Below are 12,811 nucleotides of genomic sequence, written 5' to 3'. Positions count from 1 at the left end.
GTATATATATATATTAGAGAAGGAGAAAAGTAATTAAGACTTCAAGTTGCACTCTGGCCGGTGTGACTGTTAGTTGGGCATCATCCTGTGCACGGAAAGGTTGCCAGTTGGATTCCTGGTCAGGGCACATGCCTGGGTTTCAGGCTCAATCCCCACTAGGGGGCGTGCAGAAGGCGGCCAATCCATGTTTCACTCTCACATCTATGTTCCTCTCTCTCCCTCTCCCTTCCTCTCTCTCAAAACCAATAAAAAAAAAAAAAAAAAAAAAAAAAAACATTTAAAAGAAAAGAGTTCAAGTTGAGCCCACATGTCTCTGAGAGCAGCTCTCATCATGCGGCAAGAGCACAGGTTTTAGAGTCAAGCCTGATTCAGCCTGAAATCCCAGGCAAGCCACCTATTAGCTGTGACTTGGAAAAACATCTTAATTTATCTGAGCCTTTATTTCCTCATTTGTAAAATAGGGATTGTTCTACCCGATATTCAGAATCGTTGCAAGGTAATTTCTAAAGGAATCCTGCATGGCTGGCAGGTCCTCCTCTACCCCACTGCCCCTCGCACACACAGCTCTGCAGTTAGCGTCATGGGGGAATCTCCCAGATGGGTTGGATGGAAAGCACAACAGTATACAAGGGAACAATTTCACAAGAATTATAAAATCACTCTTCAAACATGGAGAAGATGGAATGACACATTCCCGTATTTCTTGCCTCGGTTGCAGCTTTAACCATCTCAAGTTGACCCTTGTGAATTTGAATGTTCCAAAAGAAGCTGTTGAACAGTTTTAGCAGCACCCATCCAGTCAGTCTGAAATTAAAAACAAATTTAAACGTGTGTGTGTGTGTGTGTGTCTGTGCACATAGTGCTTGTAAGTGACTCTGTGTGTCTGTGTATCTGAATCGTGGAATTACACAGCTAACTTTACATACGTGGTACTTATAAAAGTATCCATTTATTATGGACTAAAATCTTACATTTCACCTAACACTTAGACCTTATAAACAAATGGCCAAGTGAGTATTTCAGGGAGCAGAACAACAGAAAACCACTCCCTTTTAGACATGGGTATGTGAAACCTGGCTCACACCTAGTCTAGAGAGTAAATATCAGTAGGAATGCAATGGCTGCTTCATTTAACAGAGGTGGAGGCACCTTAAAGCCAACCACAGTGCTACTTCCATAAAAGACGAGTCTATAATAATAAAAGTATAATATGCTAATTAGACCAGACGTCCTTCCTGACGAAGCCAGGGCTGCAAGGGAAGCCCGGGTCCCGGGGGGCTGCCGGTGGCTAGAGGGAAGCCCGGGTCCCGGGGGGCTGCCGGTGGCTGGAGGGAAGCCCGGGTCCCGGGGGGCTGCCGGTGGCTGGAGGGAAGCCCGGGTCCCAGGGGGCTGCCGGTGGCTGGAGGGAAGCCCGGGTCCCAGGGGGCTGCCGGTGGCTGGAGGGAAGCCCAGGTCCCAGGGGGCTGCAGGTGGCTGGAGGGAAGCCCGGGTCCCAGGGGGCTGCCGGTGGCTGGAGGGAAGCCCGGGTCCCGGGTGCCAGAGGGAAGCTGGTGCCGGCAGCCGGGGGAAGAAAGGCCTACTCTTGCACAAATTTCGTGCATCGGGCCTCTAATAAGAATATAAAGAGTTGGGTGTGACATCAGACTATGTTAAAACATCTTGGACCCAGAGAAAGTCCAATGGTTCCACCCTGTTTGCTCACAACAGATGGCTCTCGTTGGAAACTTTCTGCCTTGCCTTTAATACCTGATCATTGCTGGTGAGACAGTGGCGACCATTTCTTCAAGGATCTTTTTGGCTCTCTTTCTCACTTTACTGATGGCTTTGGATTGCTGCTGAGCAGAGCCCTCGGGGTTTAATTCAGCAGCCACTTCTGCAATGGCATCTTGCACTCTGATTTGGAAGTGGAAAGACAGACAATGTAACTGGTTCTGTACTATATTCGGTACTTAGCATTTTGTAGACCATAGCTGTAAGTCACAAAACAAAATGTACCTCCTCTCTAATGTGTGGCAACATCTATATACATTAAAGCCTAAGCAACCGTTTGACCATTCAACTGGTAGCTATGACGTGCACTGACTACCAGGGGGCAGATGCTCAATGCACAGGCATGGAAACATGGAACAGACTGATGAATCTCAGAGGGAAGCGGGGAGAAGAAAAGGCGGGGAGAGATTAACCAAAGATCTTATATGCATACTAGAGGCCCGGTGCATAGATTCATGCACCAGTGGGGTCCCTCAGCCTGGCCTGCGGGAATCGGGCCAAAACCAGCTCTCCGACATCCCCCGAGAGGTCTTGGATTGCAAGAGGGTGCAGGCCAGGCCGAGGGACCCCACTAGTGCACGGATCTGTGTACTGGGCCTCTAGTGAGATAATAAGCTCAAGTTTGAAGTGTTTTCTTTGGTTGTCTATTAAATATTAAGGCTATCATATTCCTAAAGCAATGAGCCCCTCAGGACTCTGGAAAGCCTATTTAGGAATTTAATTCAAATTCACTGGGTAACAGCTATGTGAGTTTGAATGTTCCAGCTATGCTGGGAGAGACACAAAGCTGTACCCCCGCAGAAGAGAAAAAAAGGAAGATTACCCATTGAGGCATATGATTCAGAGGCATCCAAAACTCTCTGTCAAGTAATGTCTAATTTTAATTTTGAGGGATTAATTAGTCACATTAATGTGACTCTATTAGAACCATATATAAAACTCTCTAGGAAGGATGCAAGAGGGACATAAATATTGACAAGTGTCGCCAAAGCCGGTTTGGCTCAGTGGATAGAGCGTCGGCCTGCGGACTGAAGGGTCCCGGGTTCGATTCCGGTCAAGGGCATGTACCTGGGTTGCGAGCACATCCCCAGTGGGGGGCGTGCAGGAGGCAGCTGATCGATGTCTCTCTCTCATCGATGTTTCTAACTCTCTGTCCCTCTCTCTTCCTCTCTGTAAAAAATCAATAAAATATATTTAAAAAAAAAAATATTGACAAGTGTCTTCAAATAAAACCATTAAGTTCAAAAAGGCAAAGCTCAAGACTACAAGAGCACAGAGCAATAAGCAGTGAGATAAAGGGGAAGATTCTATCCAGTTTAATAAACCTCCCACATGACGTAGGGAAGAACGCATGAGGTTAAACCTCCTTAAATCACTTCTGACATTCTAGTTACTAGTCAAAATACCTGCATAGAATAAAACATACTAGAAGGTTTTTACCTAGAAAATAGAATATGTAACAATCCAAGGGAGTTTCAAATAACTGTGTTTTCTCCCACCATTGCTACTGATATTAGACTCCACAGAGCCCCACAATTCATTAATACAAAAAGACCAACCCCACAGAACACTGATGTGCCGTGAGTCCATTCTTTGAATGGCATTTATTTCAATCTGGCCAGGAACATTTTCACAAGTAATTGACATGACTATTACATCTCCATTATCAACTATTCATTCACTCATTCATTCATTCAATAAACATCTGAATACCTATTCTGAGCCACACCTGCATTGATGAGCATCTTTCAATCCACCCCTGTCTCCAGCTACCCAAATCCGGGGAGATGTGGAACATGGGCCACACCAACCATGTGGAGCAGAGACCAACCTTCTTCCACATCCCCATATTCTAATGCCTGATCTCCACAATGATTCACTGCCCCACGCCACCCGAGTTCCAGCAAGCTCCTCCAAGAGCACGGACGGTATCTTAGTCTCGTCACTGGGTAACAGCTATGTGAGTTTGAACGTTCCAGCTATGCTAACAATGACTTTCCAGTACAAAAGTTTCTGCCTAAGTACACAGTAACTATTTGACAGAAATATCAGACTCGCTTCTCTTTTGGCTACAAAATAGAAAATGCAGTGTCTTAAACATTCATACTATAGAATACTTAACAGAAAATTCTGCAAGTTATGTGCACAACTGACTCCAACTTGCTTTCATGAGTTAGACACCCATTCACTTGTTAAGCCATAAAACAGGCCTGCCACTCCCGCAGGGCAATGCCCACCAAAACCACCTGCTCTGCCTTTCCTTGGTTTCCGTGTGGAGCTGAACATTTAACTTGGAAATGCAAACGTCTCTGGAGACAGAGTCCCAGAGGCACTAAAGGTTAATAAAGGAAATTACTTCCTGGCTCCCACTGCTGCCGCCCACCCATGCCTCTCCCCTTTACCAAGGTGTCCCTGCCCTTACCGACTGCTGTTCAGTACGTTTTCTGCCACATTGGTGGCAAACATGCCTTTATGGACGTCTCGCTCTTGAACAAAAAGCACGTAAGAAAGCCGCCTTGCCAGCCATCCTCGGTGCCTGCAACGGGAAAAACCCTTTAGCAGAGAAGTTCTCTAGGAACACTTAAAACAGCTGCTTAAAGTACACAGTGGTCTCTCCTGTAAAAAACAAGGTCTTGTTTCATCCACTCCTAGGATTGGGCTTCTCCTGTAGCAAATTCTCCCTAGAAGTTCAGACAATTTTACTCCGATTTCTTTCATGTGCTCTCAGCTACAATTTAAACCTGGAATTTGCGTATTAATGCCTAGATCGTGCTACTATGCCAAATAATAAACCAAATGTATAAGCAAAAGAAACAGAAATATATTACTTTATTAATCCCATACAAAGAAGCAAATATGTTGAAATATATATCTAAATCTATATCTATATCTATGTCTATATCTATATACATATATATGTATAGCTTATAGCTATAGCTATGGGCTATAAAAGATAATTTGGACGTTTTCATACCACCCAGGGCTAATTTTGGATGAGGGGTTGGGGACAGGTATCTCAGAATAAGAATGCTACAAACTCTCATTATGCAATGATTCGATACCATTCCTACTAAGTAGATAATGCCTCATTATCATTTCCTCCGTAATGATATTGATGTAAATGCAAGATTTCAATTATAAATCCATCTATTCTGAAAAGAACCAAAAGGCCCTCGAGCGAGGAGAAGTCAACTGAGGGGGAACTGTTTATGAGGCACATGCTCCTCCAACTCTCGTTCCTCCTCCCTTCCTTCGTCTCCATTCTCTGGAAACTTGGCCCAGTATGTTAAGTGTTTTATTCTAAACTCTTTCTTTAATGAAAACTTTCAGAATTATTACCAGAATGTATAAAGTCTAACCTCTCTATGAAATCCCTTTAATGGACTAAAAGCTTTGTGTGTGTGTGCATGTGTGTGTGTAAAACTGTTCAGACTTTGCTTCATGTAACACACAGAAGATAAATAGCCAACTCAACTGCACAGGTAGCTTATCACATTGACGAATTTCATTCTGCCTTGTCAATATAACTTTCTCTTAACTGCCTCCAATTCAGGGCAACAGATGGACCCCTTGGCTTTATAGATTAAATGTTACTTACGTAAAGAAGAGACCCTATGAGATCTCTTTTCTTAGGATCTTAAACATGTCTACCAAGGGAAAGAAATAAAAGAAATCAATGAACCAGGATCTCTCCTCTCACCTTTAAACTCGGGGGGTGGAGAGGGCAAGAGGAAGGGGGAGGGTGGGAATGAGAAAAAATATGTCCCCTGACTTCAGCTCTATTTTAAAAAAAAAAAATCTTGAATATACATGTCATGATCATTTATAATTTCATCATCAAAATATGAGCAGAAAGACTTAAAATCTGAGTATTTGGATTACTTCCTGGGTCAGTTTTTCATAGAAATTCAAGTACTTCTCATCACCTGAGCTTACTGCTTCCCTACGCTTAGAATTATAAGAACTGGTAGCATTTTTGGCTGCTGTTCCTCTCATGCCTCAAAGACATTCACACAACCTTTCCACCCTCCTTCCTTATCCCCTCGCCTAGATTCACATAAAACAAAGCCTCTTTTCTCTCACTCTGGTGCCTAATAGCCTATCCCCACTTGCCTGGAATTTGGAAGTAAGAATTCTAAATAAAGTCTTAAGCTAATAATAAATCAAAGAACGTTTGCGCCATGGAGGAAAATATCTTCTAAAACTCTAAATTGGCTATACTTGTTTTAAAAGTATGAAATAGTTATTCTTTTTTTAAGTATAAAATAGTCATAATAGATCATAAGACATTAAAACCTATAACCCTCTCCTCAGACAAATCTTTACCACAATGGAACACTTCAGATGCAAAATCAATAAAAGAGTAAGTCAGAGAAAGCTATAAGTGATAGCTACATGCCAAGAAAATATTTATTATGTAAGGACAGCAGTGGTAATAGTTATAGGTCTCTCAGGTGACTATACTGTTCCCAAATTTTAGATAAAACCTATGTCAGAAGCTCATAAAAACATAATGACATTCATCTTCTAGTGCATTACTTATTATAGAGGTGTGTTTTTTTGTGAGATGTATTAGAAGTACAAGAAATTTTTACCTCGTGTGAGTTTCATTGATATAAATGACATTCCGCAAACCCAAAGACGGGATACTGGGGTTGAAAAACTTATCCTATGTAAAACAAAATAAACAGAAATATAAATATACAACTGGGTTGCTAGTGAAGAGCTCACATTACTAGCACTTGATAACTTTCAAAATTCAAGCATAAAGTTAGACATTGCTTCAAAATCAAAATATTGAAGAAAAACTGTTTTGCTAAAAAGTATCTTTTAGCCTTTAAAGAAGGTCACAAATTCAAAATTAATCCTTAACACCTTGCAAAGGAAACAGCACCTCGCCCTTTCTTGACCCCCACCCCTCCAACCCAAAACAGTCGAAGCTACAGGTAGCTTAAGTCATTGACAGAAATACTGGAGATTCCAGTGTTCCCAAAACTAGGAAACTAAAAAAAAAAGAAGCAAAATAGGAAAATTAGAAGTTTTCCCCCACTGGAGCACTAATATATCATATGTTCCAAACTCAACAGGAGATTCACTACTAATTGTATTTGAAAACTGTCAAGTGAGGAGGTACTTTCATATGTAAATATGGACTTAATCTTTGATGTTCAAGGGAAGTGATTCATGGCCAGTTTCCACAATGTGCCTAGGAGATGCTTTATATCTTGGTGCTGACACTTTATGTATTAGGCTATAATCAATATTATTGGCTACATGCTCTGTCACTGAAATAAAACTGTGATTGTTCTGCAAATAAAATTACTAACAACAAAAAAAGTAACATGTAGTTATTATTAGACTACTAAATCTCTTAATAATCCTGACACATCAGAGTTCTTATCCCTATTTTACAGACAGGAAAATTGAGGCTGTCAGAAATTTAGGATTCAATCCTAGATCTTGCTCCAAAGAGTACAGTCTCTCTATTCCCTTAAAGTGCTTGTTCCACTTAATGAGATAACGTATGGTTAAAGGTCATTCTCTTTACATCATTGAGATAATCCAGAAATAACTGCTGAAAAGAAAGTCTATAACTTGGGACAAAGAGTACACTTTGCACAAATAAATGCTGAGAAAGTATAATGTACCCTCAATAAAACATGTAAAAGTACTTAGTGAAATCTTTTTAGAGAAAAGGAAAATAGGACTTCAGAGAAAGGGTAGCAAATATTTAAAAAATTACTATAAAAATATTGTCAACCAAAAACTATTTTAAGTGAACATGTAATGGAAGAATTTTAAGATCAAGTTCAGCTCCTTTACTTAGGCACTATCGTACCTGAAGTTCAGATACCATGTACGCTTAAGCAAAATCAATTATCTCTTATACTACTCACCTTTCCCCACCCCAAACCATCACCACCACCAAATAATTACTTATACTCCCCTGACTTAACAACACATTAGAGCAGTGGTTCTCAACCTGTGGGTTCCGACCCACAGGTTGAAAACCGCTAGCAGGGTCGCCTAAGACCATCGGAAAACACAGATATTTACATTACGATTCATTAATAGTAGCAAAATTACAGTTATGAAGTAGCAACGAAAATAATTTTATGGTTGGGGTTTACCACAACATGAGGAACTGTATTAAAGGGTCCCGGCATTAGAAAGGTTGAGAGCCACTACATTAGAGTAAAGGTATTGTTTTGGTCTTTTAAGCATTCATAATTAGAGTTATATGAGATGCTAAATTTTAAAAATTGAAAAGGCACATGATATTCTATTTAAATCTTTATTGGCCTATTAATTTGAATGGCATTATTCCTGGTCTAGAAATTTCCATGATTTTTCAATGCTACCAAATTCTTGCAGCAAGACACTTGTGATTTGAAAGGAACAATATTTATATCAAGACATTCTTGAGTAGACCTAAATATCCTATACAATGTTCTGGTTTCTCTTCAGACCATATAAATCTTTCGCCTTTTAAATATCCTATATAATAAAAGCCTAATATGCAAAATGTCCCCTCGACTGGCAGTTTGACCAGGAGTTAGACCAGGGGGCGGGGCCAGTCGGCCAACTGCCCAAGGCCCCCCAGGAAATGGGGGCAGCAGGCACCCACTGGGGACCCTACCCATGCACGAATTTCATGCACTGGGCCTCTAGTTTAATACAAACTGCTTGGGTCCCACATGAGTCTCTCCCAGGTTAGTAAATCCCTTTATCCTAGACTCAGAATTCTACTTCCTGACAAGCCAATCCTGAGTAGAAAATTCACACAGGTTATAAGCAACCTCTATACTGCAAATGACAGGCCCTTAAATGGCAGAATTTCTAGGCCCTGATAATTGACCCATCTCAGAGAAAGCTTAACATCCAGGTATACCTTTTAATAGGTAACTCTACTACTTTAGGACATGGCCACATTAGATTCTACCATCCTGTGCTAACTAATCCCTCTGGCACCATGACATCAGAAGCATACCTCTCATCTGATCAACTCTTCTCAAATAAATGCTGAGAAATGACACCCATACCATAATGTAGAAGATTTTGCATGGCTTTTGTTTTGTGTGGGTTTTTTTTTAACCAAAATACAAACAACAAGTCCATACACATTCTTTTTTAAGCCTTTACTTAAGCTTTTAATGACCATTCTTCACTATCACAGAGTCAACAGACACCCTTCCCCCATCAGCCCAAAATAGAAACATAGCAAGAGTACAGCAAAGACACAGGGCTGAAGAAGTTACATGAAGGTTCCCACAAACTCTTATGAAAAGTTAATTTAAAGTAAGATCTATTCTTCCCCTAAAGTCATACCAAAATCACTAAAGAACCCAAATCTCGCCTAGCACCAACTACTGGGCCAACATTTAATGAATATATGAATGGAAAGAAAAATTGAGTCAACATCCATGAATGAAGTCTATTTGGTATTGGCCCAATACCAAATTCACACAAAGTTGGAGATCTATGCCACATATTTCAAGGGTTTATTAAAGGTCAACAAGCAATAGCATTCTTACCCAGCTCTGGGGAGTACAGGAATAACAACATCTTCCGACAAATGGCCTTTTCCGGCTCATCAGGCTTTCTCTCCATTTTAAGGTTGCAGATCTGAAGACAGTAGGTCTGAAACCATACTCACCCTAATAAATATTAAGGGAAAACTGGTCACTAATGGCAACAGCATTATACTTGTCCACGTGATCTCTAAAACTAAGATATTTCAGATAGAAGAGAAACTGATAACATACTTTTCTTTGGGCAGTGGTATTATTATGTGTTTCTCACAGTGATTTTCATTCAAGGTACTCCCTCCATGATCAACACTTGGAACATGAGCAAAAGCTGAGCACCTAAGAATAGTAATAGCTGGCAAAAACTATGATTCACTCAAAGCAGAGTTCAAGGTTTCAAAACAAAGCTGGAAAAAGGTGAAACAGCTTCTGAAGGTGTCAGAATGAATAAAATCAGACTCCTGGATCCCAACACTCAATCTTACTCTCTCTTAAAGTACACACTCACACAAAAGAACTACAAAGGCCTTATATAGTAAGCAAGTTGTTACAATACAGCTTAAAATATTTTGCTTTAAATAAAAAACAAGGTACACTTACAGAATACTCCTTTATCCTAACAAGAAATACTTTAAACATGTCATATTAGTTGAAATAGGGAAAACAATACAAGATAATGTATGCCCTTTGGATTGGGTTCATACTAAAATTTATTTTCTATTTTTAATTTTTTTAAATAAACTTTATTTCCATCACAAAATTTATACTTATTAGGTATAATTATGGAAAATCGATATTGAAACATTTGTACACCAGCTTTATAATTACAACACCCAAAATAACTACGAGTAGGTTTTTTTCCCCTATGCAAAAGAATTTTACTTTTTAACAAAGTGTCTGTAGTTAAATTTTTTTACCCAATTTATTCTTCCCAGTTATTGATATTAACTTGGCTCCAGCATTCCACCTTCATAAACAACACTGAAATGAGCATTTTAGGTTGACAGCTTTTAATCCACATCTTAAACTTACCCATTCCTCACTTGCATGCTTACAAGGGCCAACACTGTATTCTGATGAACTTGGCAGGTAAGAAACATCTATCGTGTCAAGGGTCAGTGCAGATTCCTCCATGTCACAAGGTGTTACTCCTAAGTCATGTGCTATAGAAAATATATATGCCATTTCAATTAATAAAGAATCCAGACAGTAAATACCCAAACTCAAGTCTTACTTCTACATCAAGCATGTCAAACTCTCGGCCCACGACCCACGGGCCACATGCCTCATTTATTTGGCCCATGTTAGCCTTTGAGTTTGGCATGCTTGTTCTACATGATTTTGCTCCATAATAGGATGTCAAATGAACTACTGGCAGACTTCCACCAGGTTCAGTCAAAGTGTAAAAACGGACTTTGATGTGTTTATATGAACTCAGTTAGGCAGCCTTGATTTAAAAATAATCAATCTTTCTAACTTTAGACTTCCTAAACAAAACAGCTATGAATTTGTAAGAGTAAATAATAGCTTATTTCGAAGAATTATTTTGTTTGTGTTAATAATTGAATAGTTTCCTGGGGGGCGGGGGCATATTTATTTAATTAAATATAAGTTACATGTATACACATTAAGTAGATCATTTTTTAAATTATGTGCTGGGAATTTTAGGTCATACATACTATGCAGTAATGCAAACAGGGTAAAGGCAATGAGGACTCCTAAAGTTTCCCACTTAAACTGAATTAAGCTCTTAATTTTCTTGTGACGCCTTAAATGAAATATTTGCACGTACATCTACAAAGCTCTAAAACCAAACCACGCTATTTGAAAAACCTGATTTATACGTTTTCATCCTTTTCAACATGACTTTATTTTTCCTACCCTATGGGAAAATGTTCACGAACACTGAATGACTAAAGAAAACGGATAGACAGTAATCTAAAATATAAAAACTTTCTAACATAACTTTTAAATTATTTTGAGATAACTTCTGGCTATTTGTTACCTAGCCTTAAATTACTCCTTCAAACCCTTGAAAGCTCAGTTGCAGGTTAACAGGGCTCCGTGGAGGCCATACTGGGACTTCTTTATAATCCCCACATGGGTTTGCTGCGGTACCTCATCATAACCACTACATGCGTCCTTAACAATTTATCCTCATCATAACTACTACATGCGTCCTTAACAATTTAACATCATCTTACACGATGGGTGAGAGGAGAGACTAGTAAAGCAATGCACATGGCATGAAAGCTGTCCGGGATTATACAATTTAGCTCTCAGTTTCAGGTGCCGAATGGAGCCTCGACAGGGGGAGCCCTTTGCTGCCTGAGAAAATGAAGACAGTGAGGAGAGGAGGGAGAATCTGTGCCAATAGGAAGTCTACCCTTCGCTCCTCCCCGCCCACAGCGTTTATCCAAGGTCGAAAAGTTAAAAAAAAAAAAAAAAATCCGGAGGTGCCAGACTACGGGGCTGTGGGGAGCCAACTGTGGGTTCTGAAAGGGGCAGTTCCGCAGTGAAACATACTCGCGTTCAAATCCCCCCGTGGGACGCCGGACAAGTTGGTTAACTCCTTTGCCCTGGTTTCCCTGTCTGGAAAATGTGCACAACATGATCGCTTCTACCTCCTGGATGGCCGGAGGACTGGGAAATACATACAGAGCGCCTGGCACAGTGTCTGGCACAAGGTGAGCGCTCAGTCCAATCAGTCAGTCAGTGGTCACCTGTGGTCGGACTGTCCCCAGCACCTGCCTCTCTGCGCGCCCGGGCTGCCCCAACGCCAAAGCCATGGCCCCCACGTCCCATGCAGGCGCGGAGGGTACTGAGTCCACAGAGGAAGCCTGGCCTCCACCTGGTCTCCCGGAAGAGCACGACCCCGACCCCCACCCCTGCACGAGCCGGAACCCATTTCTCAGAGGGTCCCCGGGAACTCGGGGGGACAGGCCAGGGGGACACACCGCCCCGGCCACTGGCAGGAGTCCCGCCAGCCCCAGCGCGGAGGACGACCACGCACCTGTCCCGGCGACCCGGCCCGAGCAGCCTCCCGCAGCCCGCTCCCGCCCGGCGGCTCGCACTCGCAGCTCCGCGGGCGCAGGGGCTGTCGCTGCCGGCACTTCAAGCCTCCGCCGGCGCTCGCGGCAAAGTCGCGTCCCGATGACGCAACGGCGCCTGCGAGTGACGCGCAGCCGTGAGTCCGCCGGGCGGGGGCGGCGCGTGGCCTTGCGCGCTGCACGCGGGGCGCGGGGGCGAGTGTGTGCGCACAGGTGTTGGTCCCTGTGGCTAAGGGGGGTGTGGCATGTGTGTGTCCCACTGGCTAAGGAAGGTGTCAGGATGTCCAAACGAGTGGTTATTCTGCCCGCGCGCTGAGTCGCGTGAGCGCGTGTGTACCTAAGTGTGCATCGTGTCACCTGCTCATCTGGGATGTGGGATCTCCACCAGGCTGGGCGTGTGCGTGCGCCTGGGTCTCTGTGTATATGCGTGGTGTGCCTGGCGAGATTTGTTAAGATTATGTA

At 42.0% G+C, this 12,811-nt stretch overlaps 1 protein-coding gene across 3 annotated transcripts in view; it reads right to left on the bottom strand.

Moving 5' to 3' along the window:
* Positions 1-12,811, bottom strand: part of GPAM (glycerol-3-phosphate acyltransferase, mitochondrial) — a 59,759-nt gene that overhangs the window by 22,140 nt on the left and 24,808 nt on the right. Inside the window, exons 1-7 of one of the 3 annotated variants that reach the window (XM_080640434.1) lie at positions 12,313-12,453; positions 10,332-10,462; positions 9,306-9,428; positions 6,366-6,439; positions 4,193-4,306; positions 1,747-1,893; positions 708-804 (exon numbers count right to left, since the gene is read on the bottom strand). In XM_080640434.1, coding sequence (XP_080496560.1) covers positions 708-804; positions 1,747-1,893; positions 4,193-4,306; positions 6,366-6,439; positions 9,306-9,428; positions 10,332-10,433 — 657 coding nt within the window. In that variant the 5' untranslated portion in view covers positions 10,434-10,462; positions 12,313-12,453. Of the gene's footprint in view, positions 1-707; positions 805-1,746; positions 1,894-4,192; positions 4,307-6,365; positions 6,440-9,305; positions 9,429-10,331; positions 10,463-12,022; positions 12,040-12,312; positions 12,454-12,811 lie in introns of those variants that run through there. The other 2 variants (XM_080640436.1, XM_080640435.1) reach the window with 2 other exon arrangements.

Source organism: Plecotus auritus (assembly GCF_963455305.1).
Source record: "Plecotus auritus genome assembly, chromosome: 9".
Lineage (NCBI taxonomy): Eukaryota > Metazoa > Chordata > Mammalia > Chiroptera > Vespertilionidae > Plecotus > Plecotus auritus.
This window is presented reverse-complemented; position numbering and strand designations above follow the sequence as displayed.